Genomic DNA, 18255 nt, shown 5'->3' on the forward strand with positions numbered 1-18255 from the left:
TCCTTAAACATTAAAATATATTCAAATCATGATGCTATTTCAATTTGCTGTTAAAATATATCCAACTGGCTATTTCAATTAATGATGTGATAGCATGATGGTCAAGGGTTTACACCGCCCTAAGTGTAGTCTCAGTTTGGTTGCCTATGCTGCAAATATACATATATTATTTTTACCCAAATAAATAAATAAATTAGATAACATGTTATACTTCATATTGTATCTCAATGAGACATTTAATGTTCAAATTGTTGATAATTAATTTGATTGAAGGACCTAATTAATTTAGCAAATTTAAGATGCATATATTAATTGAATTCATTTTACTTTTAAGAATAATACATTTTAATAACTAGGGTGTAGAAAAGAGGTTATGGGCACTTTGACCCCTAATAATTTATGATTCATCTCTGTCCTTAAAGCAAGTTGTGACGTATTGATCGGGTGTTTACCTTCCCTAAGAATAATCGAATATTCTTAAATTCAAATATTTAATGAATAATTTAATTAATTCGAATTTAAATAGTAATACGAATAATAAACATATTAGAATTTTAAAATAAAATTATGAATTAAAGTATAAACTTTTATAAAAATGATAAATATTCGATCTGTTGTTATTCTGATTGTGATGAGAATAAATTGAATGAATTGAAAATGTATGGTTGTTTTGGCTAAATTATCATCAAAAGAAGCAAAAAGCAATTGGAAAATAACTTTGCCAAATGTGACTGAATTGTAATTTAATAATCCTCGCAAAACAGAAAACGACAACCTGGTACACCGAAAAACCCGCCTCCCGGTTTTTGGCGGCATCTAATCGGCAACCAACGCCCACCAAAAACAAAACGACGATGTCGAAACAGGGCTTACGAGACTCGTCCGTACCGTATATCCCTCTCCCTCAAAACCCTAACCACCAAAACGTCATCGTTTCACTCGTCTATTACCACCGTCCCTATCAAACCAACCATTATCTCCGCCGTGGCGTCATTTTCGCTGGCGTCCTCCTCCTCCTCTCCGCCACCATACTCTTCTTCTACCCATCCGATCCCATTCTCAAACTCGCTCGAATTCGACTCAACCACGTCGGAGTCATCTCGTCGCCCAAACTCACCATCGACCTTTCGTTTTCGTTGACTATCTCGGTCCGTAACAGGGATTTCTTTTCATTGGATTATGAAAAGCTTGTCGTTTCGGTTGGGTATAGGGGGAAGGAGCTTGGGGTGGTGAATTCGGAAGGTGGGCGCGTGAGAGCTAGAGGGAGATCGTACGTGAACGCCACGCTCGATTTGAATGGGTTTGAGGTTGTTCATGATGTGATTTATTTGATTGAGGATTGGGCTAAAGGGGTTATTCCCTTTGATACTACCACTAAAGTTAATGGTGTTCTTGGTCTTTGCTTCCTTAAAATTCCCCTAAAGGTGAGATTTAAAAAAAAAAATTCAATTTGATGGTTTATTTGGTTTGAAATTATAATTTTGTGATACAAATGTATGCTTTTTGCATTTTGCATTTTGGTTTTTTTTTTCTGTGAATTTTATTGGTTGATTCTACTTACTATTATAATTGTTCGGATATGTATTTATACTTGTACTTGCAATTTATACTTTGTCTTGTGCTTGCAATTGTACTGTCTTGTATGGTGACTGATTACCATGGTTCACTCTGTGTGGGATACATAGAGTCGTTAAGATGAAGGTGGTTCACATCGTTGAAGGTGCAAAGAGTCACTATAGTTACATGGTAGCCCTTGAGTTTTCTACCTCTGTTGGTATTGTGATGTGGTGGTGGATGTCAGTTTAGAGCATTGTTGGAATTGACTTGAAAGGATTGGATGGATGTCATCAAGTACCCTTTCCGACGTATCTTTTGCAAATGGTGAGGTTTACTAGGTGTGATACTTAGGTGAGGTCATAAGGCCGAGTTCTCTTGATGAAGCCATGATGATCATGCATGTTGCTAGATTTTTATAATGGTGAACTATTCTGATGATGATGGGGTCTAAAGCGAGAGTATAACAAGTTGATGAGGTAATGATGTTTACTGTTTGAAAGAAACCTAGCTATAGAAAGGTTATGCCATGGCCTTATTGGAGTTAACATAGTGGGAATATGATCCTTGTTTGTAGTCCACACCAAAAGCATGGGAAAGATGCAATTATGTTCTCAGTTCAGTCACATCTTACTAATGCATAATAGAGAATGTTTGCTAGTGCACTAAAAGGTAGATGGGGACTGAGTGAGAGGTCCATTTTTGTTTCATTTCTAAGGGCCTAGTTTTGATAGTAGTTTCTTTTGCTCCGTATCTATCGGTGCTGTTTTGAACTCAATAAAGTCATTTTACAGTAACTAATATCTCAAGCCATGAGCATCTATAATTTGGTACAAGTATTGTTGACGGGAGGTCACTCTTTGATTTGGTTTTGGACCTTCAACAAAGATATTGTTCCTGGAGTGTCTATGTTCGGTTTTAGTCTCGGGTTGTCTCTTGACTCTACGGAGAGACCAAAAGGGTTCACTGAGTTTGGCAGGAGTGCCTAGTTCACCTAGAAAATGTTTTTAGCATGGGTTAGAACCCACCAAGGCCAAAATGCTAAAAACATTTCCTTGGTGAATCAAGCGCTCTCACTAAACTCCGTGAACTTGCTGAGAGCTCTCCGTGGAGTCAAGAGACAAAAACCCAAAACTTAAAATTGAGCATAAACACCTTGAGAACAATGTTAAGAGTTCAAGACTGGTCTGGAGAGTGACGTGCCTCAACAAGTATGTAAAGGGTGTCTAAATCCTTGAATTTTAGTTGTTTCCATCAAGAGAGACGGATTTTTTAATAGTACAATGATTCGTTAGCGTCACTCTGCAATTTATGTTTATAATACCACAATCCTGACCAGCAGAACATTTAATATCCTTACTGGAAGTTGTTTCATGTGTAATACATATGTTTCAATAGTTGTTTTAAGGGTAAAAAAGTACTGTGGTGGCTTTTGCATTAGGAGTCGGATTGCATTTTGCCTCATTTACTCAAAAAATAGCAAATTAGTCCCAATACATTAGATTAAAAAACAAATTGGTCCTTTTTGTTAAAAATTTCATCCATTTCTACTATTAAAACCCAGTGTAGCTGATGGATCACATGTACTTAATGCTGACATGCAGGGACCAATTTTTAATAGTAGAAATGAATGAAATTTTTATTAGAAGGATCAGTTTGCTCTTTGATTTAACGTAGAAGGACTAATCTGCTTTTTTTTTGTAAAGGAGGCAAAATGCAATCTGATTCCTAATGCAAGGGCCTCCATGATACTTTTACCCTGTTTTAAGTAACTCTTCATACTAAATGAGAATGCTTCAAGGTTCAACTACCGTTTTATTTATGTTTTCAGTGATGTTTCAGGCAAAAGTAGCATGCGAGGTGTCTGTAAATACCAGAAACCAAACGATCGTTCGTCAAGACTGCCATGCTCAGGTGAGGAATCAATTTTCTTTTTGTCATCCCTCTTACCGTACCTCGGTGGAACGATGATACCAATTTGAAGCATACATGAAACTGTGCTCTATAAACAGTGTGTGTGCTGAAAACTTGTGCCAATCTGTTCTGGTTTGAAATTTCCTCCTCATTGACATGCCAACATAAGTTCAAATTTTTGGGGGGCTCTTAAGTAAATTGGAGACATAATTAGATGAATAAGTTTTGCTGTTGTCTCTTCCCCACAGAGGTGGCGGCAGGGGGCTGGCAGGGGTCCTGGCCTCCCCTAAAATTGTAACTTTATGTTTCAGTCCCGTTGAAAGTTATAAAATATATGGTAAAATTGCATTTTGGCCTTCAAAAATGATAAGCCTCCTAGAAAATGTAAAGTTTTAATGGTAAAATTGCATTTTGATTATCATAAAAAATGTTATAATTCCGTGCCCCCCCCCCCCCCCCCGCGAGAAAACTTCTGGCTTCACCCTTCCTTCCCCCAACAATTGCCCATTAGCATGTTGTTGCAACAGTTTCTTTCTGTAGCATGCTTAGGCTGGTATTAGTTTACCTGCATTATCTTTTTCTGATGAAAGATATATTGGTGAAAGTACTTGACAGGTCTCTCTATTATATAGATTGGATCAAATTAGTCCTTTTGCCATTAAATGGACTGATTTAGTTCCTATATTATTAAAAGGAATCATATAAGGTCAAGTTTTATTAGAGTTAGCATTTATTATTTAACAAATTTAATATTTTTAAAACTTTTTGGTTCTACAAATGAAAAAAAAATTATATCATTTTTAAACAATAAATGTTATCTCTGTTAAAAGTTCTTTGATTCTTGTTAATAGTATAAGGATCAAAATTTGATCCGATCACTATAATGAAGTGGCCTGACAGGTACTTTCACCAAGATATATACATATTTGTGTATATTATATATATTACTCATTTAGTAGTAATCCTAATCCTAGAATGGGTTTATGTTTTTGCAGTAATTGGTGAACATTGATCCCTTATTTGATTTTTGGTCAATTGATGTACTAAAAGCTGCAGCAATTTGATTCCTCTTTGGTTATACCGTACGTGTTAATGTAAGTGATCATACTTCAGCTAGTTGGTGTATATGAACCCATAAATGGATAAAAAATATATCCAACTAAGATATTTTTTCCCCTCTTGTAACTTACCCTGAAACTGTATGCTCATTGGGATTAAAATTCTCATGATGATGAGGTGTAGAGGGTGTCCATTAGTTGAATAAGCTCAAAATGCCATTGTAATTAGAAGTATCATGGGTTTAGCTGGGTCGGGCTGACTCGAGGTTGAAAAATGTATGCCCCCAAAGTTGAGTGGCCTATGAAGGCCTCTATTGTAATGCCAAAATAGAAATGAAATAATCGGTTGGTCAAAAGTGTGCTTGTAATTTTGATCCCAATCCCAATTTTCATCTCAATCTGATTATGAAAGTTAACTTGAAGCGGAAAATGACTTGAAATGAAAAGAAAAATCCGGCCAGCAAATTCGAATGACTAGAATAAAAAATTTATTCAAATTTGAAATTGATTTAAATCTAAAATTATGCAAATTGAAAAGAACCCAAAATTTTAAAATTTAAAATAATTCGATTAAAAAACTACTTAATTGACCCAACTCGGACTGGCTCAATTGCCATGATTTTCTACAGTTTTCTTCGTATTGAATTATTGAATTCTTTACATTAAGGCAAAGTCATTTTAGAAATCATTTCTAGTTTGCTGAACCAAATCGACCTTTATTCCTTGTTTGTAAATTCACAAAGGAAATAAATACAAGGCGAAATCTAAAAAGGTTAGGCCACTACATATTTTTCGAGCCATTAGACTCCCATTTTAGAACCTGATTTTAGATCATCCCCCAGCAAAAGCTTGGCATAGTGTTGGTGCAGTCATTTTTTGCCGACGAATCGGCCACCCCACACGTACTCCGCATGGTGGTGCCTACACCGAAACGACCCGGGGTGCTTCGTAGGTGAACAAAGGCACTGCTTCATCGAACCAACCCCATTAGTGTCTCTAGCCACCCCGGTTCTTGATCCAACGGTCGTCATCAATGGCCGCAAAAACAACCATCTTCGTTGCAACCCCAAGCCACGTTCGGTGTAGCACATTTTTCCTATCTTCTTTTTTTTGATTCGTGGGGGTGTATTATTATTATGTTGATGAGTGATGGAGCTTGAAAAGCAAAGAATATGTGTTATGGTGTGATTGTTTTAAGAGGAAGGAATAAGTATAGGTTGAGATAAAAGTTGATTTAGGGTTGAGATTCCATAAAGCATTTCCTTTAATCTTCAAAGGTTGGACAATGGAGGTGCTACCAAAAGCATCAGCTGCTCCATGCACCCCCACTTGTCCAAAACATGGTCTAATAAACCGATTATTGTCCACCATGAAAGTTACAAGCCATATGGAGGTTCACACTGAGGTGTTAAGAGTTTTTAAGTGATTAAAGGGTTTCAAGTATTTTCAGGTTTTGAAGGTACTTCGACAAAGTAATAGTGTGAAAAGTGTCTTAAGTGAGAATGTGAATGTTTGGGCTATTTTGCAGGTAAACCTGTATTAAAAGTAAAATGATATTTTGCTCCATCTACTAAAAAATGAATAAATTAGTCCTCATGTATTAGACGAAAGAGAAGTTTAATCTGTTAAATTTTTTAATTCATTTGTACTATTAAAAATTGACATAGATGATGAAATAATCAGACAGTGATACATGGAGTGCCATATGTACCTCGTGCTGGCATATAGAGACCAGTTTTAAACAGTAGAAATGGATGAGATTTTTAACTGGACTAGTTTGCTCTTTGATCGAATATACAAGAACTAATTTCTCGTTTTTTAGTACAAAAAATAAAATACAATCTGACTATTAGTATAAAGGCCTCTATGACACTTTACCCTATTTTGTAACATTTTAGGTGGGACCCTTATTGTTATAGGTGTCTTGTGTTAAGTCATAGATAACCCTCAACACGTGCTTTTGAATGTGATTGAAAGATGTATTATTAATTAAAAGGTTTCATATTGAGTTTAATGTGATTGAGATGGTTCATATATTTATGCACATGAGATACCTTGCTATGTTTAGAAGGATTAGCTATCATATTAGTAGGATTAGTCGTTTGTTTAGTAACGTGATAATCTCCTAGGCAAAGAAGCAATAGAACTACCATTGGTGTGACGTATTAGGCCAGATGTTGGGGGTTTTCCGAGCTTATTCTGCTTTAGGCCCAACATTTCCTAGTGCTTGCCTTGCATGGTTTGATTAAAAAAGAAAAAAGAAAAAACCCGAGTGTGAAAATGCAAAAATAAAAAAATCCCTTTAACAAAGCACTCCTTTGAAACTTGGTGGGTAAAGAGGATTCTCAGTGTCATGTAAGGTGCGGTGATAAAGTTTGGTTGGACTTGGATTGATGCTGAAATGGAATTAAGCTTGTTTTGAAGGGACGGTTTCAGTTGAGGAAAGGGACTTTTACCAAAGGTTTTTAATTGTTGCAATGAAACGAAGGTATTTCCTGTATCTATTTTATAATTGATAAACATTAATTTTTATAGAGTTGGGAGTTATTCCTTCCAGCAATGTTATTTTTAGTATTTCTGTAAAATCTGCTTTACCACTATAGCCACACTTGTGGTTCAAAGGGTACTGATGCATGTGGAAATGGTGGATATGTTCTTAAGTGGAAGAACATAAACGGTCTTCAGCTTGGCCCACCATTAGAATTCTTAAAAGCAACCATGGAGCAACACTGTAAAAAGAAACAGTTGCTTGAAAATCACGAAGATAAAAAGCCACCTTTATGGTAGCTCCGTTACTTCCACATGGGTCCGGTTTTGTGGACCCTGGATTCTGAAACCCATGAGCTAATCGCATGCATAAACGTTTGATTGTTTAATTTGAGTAGGTCATCAAAATTTAAAACTTTTGAACTATTTTGGGTTTTAATTATTTTGGATTCGAGTGCTTGGGTTTTTTAATTTTCGAGTAATATTATTTTAGGTTGAGTTATTTTAGTTTGAAACAATTGTGTATTCGTTCTATTAGTAAATTAGTCTCTAAACTACAATCCAAATCCCACATTGATTTTGAAGTTTTTTAATAATAAGTGATTTTAAACTATCAATTTTATCTAAATTTACCCCAAAAAGTATCAACCCATAAGAACGGGAAATGTCGGATGTACATTTTTTTAGTTAAAATGGGACAAATTTGATACATTTAAAATCCACTTTTGACATGAAATAAAGTGAACTAATCTAAGAATTAATGTATAGTTTAGAGGTATTGGTATATCATATTAAACCTGCTTATGGGTTAGGTCATTCGTTCAGGTTTGAAGATCTGCTCAAAAAATTAAAGGCCCAAAAAATGGGCTTGAGAAAAATTTAAAACTCGTTTTCTATATGAGTTGGGCCTTGGGCAAGATTTTTTGGCCCCAAGTCTAGCTTGGCCTGAATATTTTATGTTATAAAAAATGTTATATTAATTATATATGTTATATTTATAGTAAATCCATTATCCAAAACCTAAAAAAAAATTAATCAACTAAATAACCCAATTCAAAATATACAATTTTAAAATTATATTTGAGACAATTAAATTTTTATTATATTTATTGGTGTTTTTTAATATAATAAAACATTTATTATATTTATGGTAGTGTTTTGAATATAAATACTTTTTAATATATTTTAATGTGTTAGAAAATTAATTTAAAAGAATTAATACAAAATCAAATATTAATATGTCAAAATGGACTAAATTTACCTTTTTAAATTGAGTTATGCTTCGACAAAAAATAAACCTATTTTTCAAACTCTACTAAACTTAAACTTAAAAATTGATATAAATATTTTACATTACTAAAATGACTAAAAATAAAATATCACAGCAATAAATTTAACTCTAAAAATAACAATGTTAACAATTAAACCTAAATTTTAAAATCTAAAAAGTAGGGTGATTAAATTCCTAGAAATATAATGACTTAATTCCTAATTTTGAAAAGTATAAAGACTATAAGTTCATTTTAACCTAAAGTTTTTTTTCTTTTTTACCAACAAATATTAAATGTCGTAATAAAGTATAATATTAGAAGGACAATCATAAATCTCTAAAAAGTTAGTTTTAATGGATTGTAAAACGAATATGAAAAATATATTACTTATGCTTCAATGCGCTTAAACTTAAATGATTTCGGATAATAATATCAATGCCAATAGAATTAAATTCTAATTAATCAAATTAAAATTTCGAATTTGGATAAACACTTGATAAAAAAAACCCCAGTTGGACCAAAAGACGTCCCAAGTTTCAACTAGCCATATCCATCTGCTTAATTGCTTATATTATCTTCTTCAATAACCCCCTTTTTTCCATTCCAAGCAAAAAAACTTGGGTTGCAATGGATATCAGAAACTGGTGCAGCTCAGGGTGCAAAACCATGTGCTTAAGCCAAGACTACCATGAGGTTGAACCAGTGAACTCACCACCATCATCATCATCATCCACCACTGCAGGCACCTCAAACAAGCTGAAGCTGCTATGGGTGAAATTCAAGAAAGAGAAGATGAAGATCTTTGAATCTCCCATTAGAGTACCTTGTTATGATCCTCACACTTATTCCCAGAATTTCGATCATGGGTTTACATGGGATGAGCCTGAAAATCTCTCTAGATCTTTCTCCGTCAGGTTTGCTGATCCTTCTAGTATTTTTCTAAGGAAAACTGTAGTGCCTGTTTAATGTTTGATGAAAATCCCTGAATCAATGTGCTTGTGTTCATTGAATCTTTCCCCCCCCCCCTCTGTAAATAGCCTGTTTCTGGAAATTTTCCGATATATTTTAAGCTGTGATTCCAGTGTTTGATAAAATGGGAATGTATATAATATTCTTCCATCGAATTTTGTTTCTCTTGATTGTTTATTTTAACATGTTTTTAGATTCATTCAAGGCCTTTGAAATTGTGAAAAAAGAATTAGCAGCAATAACAGCTCGTTGGAATTGTAAAAAACCAGAGGCGATTTTGTGATGTTGGGTTTGAACTAAAAGCCGAAATAAGTGAATTCATTGCGGGGAAAAGTAATACTAATTAAATTAAAGAGTGAATTGTTATATCTATTAAAAATTACATTTATTTATTGTTAAAAATCGATTTATGTATGTTAATATGAGGTACACATTATTTAATTATTCTATCAATTACGATAATTTATTTATTTTTTTACAAAAAAGAAACTAAATCTAATCCTACTCTTAGTATAAGAATCATTTTAAATTTAATAAAATGTAATGGGACTTGCAATATGGGATGACAAGCAAAGAAAAGAAAATGCTAGAAATAGAGTCAACATCAGCAATCTTCTTTTACAAAATCTTTTGAAGAAGCAAAGAGTTTTAACAGCTGTAGTAGCATAGGCTTATCCTTTAGTGTTTGTGTCATACATTCATACGTACACGGTCCAATGAAATAGAGGTGGAGAGGCAAAGGAAGAAGCACACATAATAGAGACCCCAAAATCCATTCGTATGTATGTATGTTAAGTTGAGTGGAGGGGCAACTAAACGTAGGAAATTACAATTGGTGTACACCCACTTTGAGTGAATAAAATATGGTTGGAAAGCATATTCTAATATGCTAATGTGGTTTGATTTAAGGCATCAAATATCTACTGTCAATTTTATTGAAAATGATTGTTCATCTTTTCAACTTCGCAACAAAGTATTTTTCACCTAGACGATCAAGAAAAACAATGAAAAAGCATACTTATTGAGTGCGAGTTGTAATTAGATTCGAGTTCGATTTGAAATTCAATTACTATTATAAAAATTTAGATTCAGCTTGAATCAAATTATTCCAGCTTGATTCAATTAATCTTATTTACATGATTTATATATTTGACTTTGGGTTTGAGTTTGAACTCACTCAAATATAAATTTTATGCCAAATAAAAATAATAATACAGTTTGGGTTTTAAATGTATATATATTAAGAGTAATTTCATGATTTAATATTAAAAGTATTAAAATAAATAATTAATAAAAATTGATTAGGTTTTAAAAACTGCTTGAATTGAGTTTTAAACTACCTAACTCACTTGATAGCTCAAGTAATTTGATTTAAACTCGACTCAATAATGATCAAATTAAATTATTTTTATTAAATAATAATGATGGTTTGGGCTTTTGATTTCTTTGTAGGTCTAATACTGGGCTATTTTAAAAAACCCCAATATTATAATGAGCCTAACTCGGCCCATTGTTTAAAGCATAACCAATTCCCAGTTTTCATCAAAAACGGCGTCGTTCAGCAGCGAAGGCAATATTTTCTCATTTACGCCAAAACATTTTTTTTTCACTAGGCCCAGGGTTTAGACTTTTCAAGTCCTTTCTCCTCCCCATTTCCATCAAAAGGCCGCCGTTAAGTTATCGCCGATGTCGACGGCGCCGCCGATTTCCGCCGACCGGGTACAGAAATTCATCGAAGACCTTGAAGCCCAAAAGAAAATCGTATCCAAATGCACCGAATTATTCACAACCCTAACCAATCATTTCACTTCCCTCCAAAATTCCCTTTCCCAAAAATCCCAATCCCTCGATGCCAAATTCTTATCCCTTTCTTCCAAATTCTCCCAAAGTCTCGATTCCCTTTCTCAACGTGAATCTTGCCTCCCCGACCGTGAATCCGCCGCCGCTGCCCACATCGAAACCCTAAAAGAAGCAGCTTTCGCCGAATTCAAGGACCCTAAAGGCTCAGCCCAGCTCTCCGACACGTTGAAATCACTCGCCCGTCGTATGGACTCGGCTGGGTTGGTTAAATTCATAGTTTCGAAACGGAAAGAGTCAGTCCCGTTACGCGCGGAGATCTCCGTCGCTTTATCTGAAGCTGTCGACCCTCACCGGCTTGTTTTAGAAGCTTTTGAGGATTTTGTTTCTCAAAAAAGTGGGAAAACTTTAGGGTTGACTGATAAGAGATGGGCATGTGGGATGTTGGTTCATGCATTGTTTCCTGAGTCGAGTTGGAAGGAGAAGAAAGGGAAAGGACCGGAGTTTTCGAGGAATATCGGAGAAAGAGCGGCGGAGGTTGTTGATAGATGGAAAGGGCAATTGGATGGTGAAAAAGAAGGGCTTACGCCGGGGGAAGCGGTTATGTTTTTGCATATGGTGGTTGGTTTTGAATTGAAAGAGAGGTTTGATGAAGGGTTTTTGAGGAAATTGGTTTTGGATTTTTCTTCGAGGAGGGATATGGCTAAGCTTGCTGCTGCTTTGGGGTTCGATGATAAAATGGGAGGTTTGTGCTATTCATTTCAATGTGTAGTTTTTAAGTGATAAAATATGTATTTTGCTTGTTGGTTTTGGTTTGCTTTGGATAATAAATGTGAAACTAGATATGTTCTGAGGCTGAACTCATATTTGGTTAGGTGCTGAATGGGCAATGCATCCAGGTAATTTGATGGTCTAGTTAGTGTCATTAGTGGACATCAAATAGACTGGTTCCTTTATTGTTTTATATCAAGTATTAATAGGGATATATGGGATTCACTGAAAAAATGTCCTAGAAGCGTAATGACTGTACTTTCCGAATGTGCTGTTTACATAGTGAGTTGATTGCTAATGGTCAATCTACCTAGGCACTGGAAGCATATTCACACACTGAGTTTAGGGTTTTTTTCCTGATGTTCGATAAATGTCTTTTGCTTGTTGCTTTTGGTTTGCTTAGGATAATAGACTTGAAATAATAGATATGTTTCGACAATGAAATTATATGCAGTATGGTGCTGAATTTGTATTTAACATTGTTAGAAGCTTTGTATTTCAACCTGCCCTTTTTGCAATGCATGCAAGCAAATTGGTAGTGTAGGGTTGCTTTGTGTCAGTTTTGGAGATTAATAAACTAGTTCCCTTTGTATCATGAGTGATTTATTATCAAGCAATCTAATTTGGGATAATGTGGGATTCACTAAAAGCAATTTCCTGAACTCCTAGTATTCGTCTGTGATGACACTTTTCAAATTTTCCATTTAGATGGTGGATCTATAGTGAACTACATTGCTAATGGTTGCTCTGACCAGACACTGAAAGCATATTCTCACCATGAGTTATCTGGTTGTCTGCCTTAAACTTTGTGTAATGCCTATAGATAATCATTGATCAATATTTATACAATGCATCCTCTTTTGAAGACATGAGTGATGCAAGATGTCTGAAGATGTAATTGTGGAGGTATTTATTTAACATAGGTATCACTGACCTATACTTGGGAATTTAATTAGCTTATGACTCACCAAGCTGTTTATACCCTCTGGATGTGTTATGCTTTTATGGAATCTACTTGTATTTACATAATTCATTTAAACTCGTCATGTCTAGCAGCTGCATTAACCCACCACTTCCTTTATGTTACTCTTTTAGGTAATAGTTGTACCTGTAGAAGAGTGTCAGAAATTGAATTTCAGCACATTCCACTTGTATTACTAGGTAGCATATATATATATATATGCATGCTTGTGTTTGCGCTGATGGATTTTGGAATAAGTGATTGCCCTGCATTTCTCTATAATAAGAATGCGTGTGTCAAAAACCAAAAATGTATGTCAGCCATGCAGTGCCTCGATTTATGTGCTGATATACTGACAACTCATGCACACTAGGACTGGCTTCAGCACTTTTGTAATTTATTTTAGGCCAATATATTTGGAATGTAAGACATCAAATCTTTGCCTAGAATTTTGTAAGATGAGGCACAATCTTCTGATTTGGTAGTTTTGAAGTGGTTCTTTTTCTTATTTCTTAAGCAAATCACAAACACTTTCAAGAAAAACCCGAATTTTGTGGATTATGTGATTGATATCACTTAAAGATGAATGTGGATTATGCTTATCATCATTTTCTGGGAACTGAAGTAAATAGCACCTCATTGATTGAATTGTTTCTGAACTTTTAGATATTATTGATGAACTAGTAAAGAACGGCAAAGAGATCGAGGCAGTGTACTTTGCCAGAGCAGCTGGCCTTACAGAAAGATTTCCTCCTGTTTCTCTACTCAAGTCCTATCAGCAGAATTCCAAAAAGAATGCCACCACGATATTGAAGAATGGAAATTTTTCTGCAGCTGCAACGGTATATATGTATTCACTTTTTATCTTCTAATAACATAACAATTTAAGAACTGCAGGTTAAAGTTAAATAAATCATGCAGGAGGAGTCAAAAAATGTGGAGCTGAATTCAATTAAAGCTATTATCAAATGCGTTGAAGACCATAAGCTTGAATCAGAGTTTTCTACTGATTTGTTAAGAAAGCGAGCCACGCAGCTGGAAAAAGTCAAGTCAGATAGGAAAAAGAGTTCAGCAGCAGCTGGAAAGCCTCAGAATAAACGAAGTCATAGTGCTGGTAGTGCCCGAGGCAGTGGACCACCTGCTTTCCGTCCCACAAAAGCAGCTAAGTTTTCAAATGTTTATCCCCCTTTCAATCGCCGAAACCCAGCTCCCTCAGCGCAGCAAAGCCCGGCTGCACGATTTTCCGCACAGTATAACTATGTTGGCCAGAATGTTTTCGAGGCTCCTACTGCTCCTTATGCATCAGCATATGGTGTGACTCACTCACAAAGTCCTGCTGCAGTTACTCAACAGCACTACGTACACCCGGTGGAAAATTTGGGGGTTTCCAGTTTTCCAACCAGTGGTGCTTATGGGGGTCAAACTAGTTATGTAGCATATGACTATGGCTCTGCAGCACCGTCGGTGTTCCAACCCTCTTCGAGTACCCAATAGTCTAGACTCAGTAACCTAGTGAGTTGGAAACTTGTCGGTTTCCTCGAAATTTGGAAGCCCATCTTTTTCATGTACTCCTATCTTGTTTTCATAACTAGTAAGTAATCTTTTCGTATTGGAGATGGTTCATAATCCTGAAAAGAAGTAAGCTGCCTTGTGTCGTCATGTGTTATCAACAATCTAATTAGGAAATATTTCATTGTTAGAGAGGATGAATAGAGGAAATATTGCAATAATGAAATTGTAATATTTAGTAAGCTTTTAATACATGTTAGATTTTTGCCCTAATTGGAATTTACGTAATATATTTTTACTTTCTAGCATGAATAGTAGTTCTACCATAATGCTATTTCTATGCAATTAAAGATTTTCGGATCTAGGATTTATTTGGGATTGTGGCTGAAGATCTTGTTGGAAAAAAATTCATCAAAACCTATATTTGTACTTGGATTAAATTGATAAGATTTGGATAAAAGCCTTAAATTGCAATTATAAAAAATGGGGTTACTACAATGACCTCACAATGATTTGGATAAAAGCTTTAAACTACAATTATAGAAAAAGGTTACTACAATCACCTTACAATGGTATTGAACCGATGGATTGACCAAATGCATGTAGCAAACAGTGAAGTATAAATTGGAAAATGGTGCTCCGACTAGAGACATAAAATTAAATAGCAAATGGTGAGGCATAAACTTAGATAACAAAATTGATGGTTTAATTAATCCAACCAATTTATGAATTTTTAATAATTTTTATTTATTTATTTTATTATTATTGTATCAACAGTTTAATCCATTAAATAAAAACTAATGATTTGATGAGTTTAACCTAGTAGCTTAGAGGTGTAACTTACGTAAAGATCCAAGAGGCTGAAATTTTCAGAGTTTTGAGCAATGGATTGTTTTGTAAGGGATTTTGCTTTGTTAACTTAAATAAGCTGAATTCATCAAAACACCTCACAATTACTACATTTAATGTAAAATATAATAATTAAATAATAAACTTAATTTAGGTTTAGAAAAAGGGTAAATTACATTAGTAGTTGCCCAACAATTAATAAACTCCTTTTTTAATCACCCAACTATAAGAAATTACAAAATGTCCAAAATATATGGGGACTAAGAGCATATTTTAACCTTAATGATAGCTATACTATTTTTCCCCCTAAAACTCTTCTATGCCTGATTCATCGCTTCTAGCCTCAACTACATCTAGAGTTGAATTAGGTCATAATTCTAAATGGAGGAGTAAGCTTACCTATACCATTTTTTCTATCCACAAGACTCGAACTAGAGACCAAGAACAAATCGAAAGGAAGTAAGAAGGGCCCTGTCCTCTCTTATCAAAATGATAAAATTTCATTTTAATTTTTTTGAAAATATAAGTTATTATAGTGGAAAAGTTGCATTTTAACCCTCAAGATGATAAGATTTTAATTTAAATCCTTTAAAAAATCGAAAAGAATAAGTTTATACAATGATAAAATTATACTTTAGCTTCCTTAAAAATTTGTAATTCTTATCACCTAACCCAGCCAATGTTAAAAGGGATAGCATAATTCATTTTGTACTTGCAACTTTTTAATCCACTTTGGTATTTGAACTTGACAACTAAATTCATTTTGGTCCCGAAACTTAAAAAATATAATTATGTACTAAAAAATAATTATATCATAAAAGGAAAACAACAGGGTCTAATATGAATAGGAACAAAGAAGCAGACCCAAATTTCCTAGAGTGAAAGGAAAGATTTGAAATTTAAAAACTTTAAATTATTATATTCTATTTTAAGATAAAAATAAGAACTAATTCATTTCATACCGAATATAAAAAAAGCACAGACCAAAACCAAGAATCTGTTGTAGGTATTGACAAAGTCGTGTAATAAAATATATTGACTTTAAAAGCTTGTGTTTTTGTCTGAATTTCACTCTTCCAGTGTTACCTCACAAAAAGAAAAGTGTCAATTACACTCAAGGTCTTTATGTTTGCATTTTGGCCACTTAATTTTAAAAAAGTTAGAAAATAATCATACAACTATTAAAATTGTTGTTGTATGGTCTTCTCCATTTGCACCGGTTGCACCAACCGAAAGCTCTTCTTCCCTTTCGCTTCTACAGTTCAATTTTCTTTATGAAGCAACTTTGAACATTACGAATCTGTGAACTAAAATTCAAATAGTTTTCTTATCCGATCTCTGACACAGACTGTCAAATCGATTTGGATTTAATGTATATTCTTCTACTCATCAATGGATACAGATTCACCATACTGAACGTTGAATCGTCGTTTGGAGTTTGCTAGCCGAACTTTAAAAAAAAAATATTAATAGCCCAGTGACTTAAATAGAATTTTTTGATAGTTTAGTGATTTAAATAATAACTTTTGAATAATTCAATAACCATTTTGTAATCGTTACTATTAATTTACCAAAAAAAATAGTAATGAGTTTTTAACACGTTTATTATAATATTTTTATTTCTAAAAAGTAAAACGTTTTAAATTTGTAAGTGTATTTTGGAGTTTGGACAACATAATTATTTGATATTAGGCTTTGTTTACTGTTTGAATATGTACATATTATTTAGAGGTGAATAGGAACTGGTATAGTTCTAAGGGTAAAGCCTAATTTAATGGGATTTTTACTCTTTGTAAAAATAATTTAATAATCAATTGAGAGCCTCAATAAAAACAACACCTAATTAAGTTCTTAATCGAATATAAGCAATCAATTGAGATATCGAAACATTAATTTTCGTGTAAGTCATTGATGTTTGTTAACTTTACGATGTGGCATGCTAGGGTTGTGCTGTGCTGCATAGCGAAATCTGTTAGTTTTTCTTTAAATTGTTTTAAAAATCATTAGAAATTATAAAATAAATTTAAATTTTGGAAATTTTTATAAAATTGAAATTCAAAATATAAAATTATAAAAATTGCAAAAAAATTAAAATATTTAAAATTGAAAATAAAAATATAGATTTTGAAATTTTAAAAATGAATTTTAAAAACTATAAAATTGTAAAAGATTTTCAAAAGTTATTAAAAATAATAGAAAATTGATTAAAATGGAAAAAAATATAGAATTTTCAAAATTATAAAAATACAAAAATTATATTTTTGCAAGAAAAATCATAAAATATAACAAATTATATTTCTTATAGATCCATCTTTGAGATTGATCAACTTGTTGTTATCACTAATATAAGCATAAATGTCATGTCGGAACATGGCATCGTCACTAAAGAACCTGAACATCTCCCCTTTGACCTTAACCCAATTTTGGTTCTTTTTCTCGATGATCAAATCTTTATGTGACATGTTAGCTACCTATGCAAACTCTTTTGCATAATTTTATATATTTTTAATTTTTTCAGTTATTATAATTTTTTTATGCTTTTGTGATTTTTACTTTTTTTTTGTAATTTTGTATTATTTTAATAATTTTATAAAAATTTTCCATTTTTTTATTTTATATTTTTTAAATTCTATTTTGTAATAACTTTTAAAAGTTTAAGTTTTACTTTTACAATTTTTATTTTAAATAAATTTATTTATTATTTTTATCCTTTTAAAATTTATATTTTTAAACTTGAAAGTTCTATTTTTTAATATTTTTAGAATTTGTAATGATTTTTTAAACAATTTAAAAAGAAATTTCGCCATGTAGTACAACCCTAGCGTGCCATGTGGTAAAGTTAACGATTGTTAAGGGCTTACACGGAAATTGAATTTTCAAGAACTCAATTGGTTGTTAATGAGTCGAGGAGTCAATTAATTATTGAATTATTTTATAAGATTTTATTATATATTATTAGTTTTGGATTGAGGTTCTTACCTGGCTTCATTCTAAACCGTTTTACAATGTTCTTAGTGAATCATATTGTAAGGAGGTTATTTGGTCGACTCTGGACTAATCTAAATTCGGTGCTATTATTCAAGATTGTTAGTCGTTGAAGTCATTTTTTGAACAT

General features: G+C 33.2%; 2 protein-coding genes across 2 annotated transcripts; both read left to right on the forward strand.

The window, feature by feature from the left end:
• Positions 1-677: 677 nt before the first annotated feature.
• On the forward strand, positions 678-4882 carry LOC105783532 (uncharacterized). Its single transcript, XM_012609396.2, has 3 exons — positions 678-1424; positions 3397-3468; positions 4464-4882. The coding sequence occupies exons 1-3, from the start codon at positions 855-857 to the stop codon at positions 4464-4466; spliced, it is 645 nt and encodes a 214-aa protein (XP_012464850.1). The 5' UTR covers positions 678-854; the 3' UTR covers positions 4467-4882.
• A 5961-nt stretch (positions 4883-10843) lies between these two features.
• LOC105779404 (FRIGIDA-like protein 4a) lies at positions 10844-14564 on the forward strand. Its single transcript, XM_012603491.2, has 3 exons — positions 10844-11795; positions 13449-13624; positions 13704-14564. Exons 1-3 carry the CDS (start codon positions 10940-10942, stop codon positions 14274-14276), a joined length of 1605 nt encoding a protein of 534 aa, XP_012458945.1. The 5' UTR covers positions 10844-10939; the 3' UTR covers positions 14277-14564.
• The last annotated feature ends 3691 nt before the right edge of the window (positions 14565-18255 follow it).

This window comes from Gossypium raimondii, chromosome 7, assembly GCF_025698545.1.
Source record: "Gossypium raimondii isolate GPD5lz chromosome 7, ASM2569854v1, whole genome shotgun sequence".
Lineage (NCBI taxonomy): Eukaryota > Viridiplantae > Streptophyta > Magnoliopsida > Malvales > Malvaceae > Gossypium > Gossypium raimondii.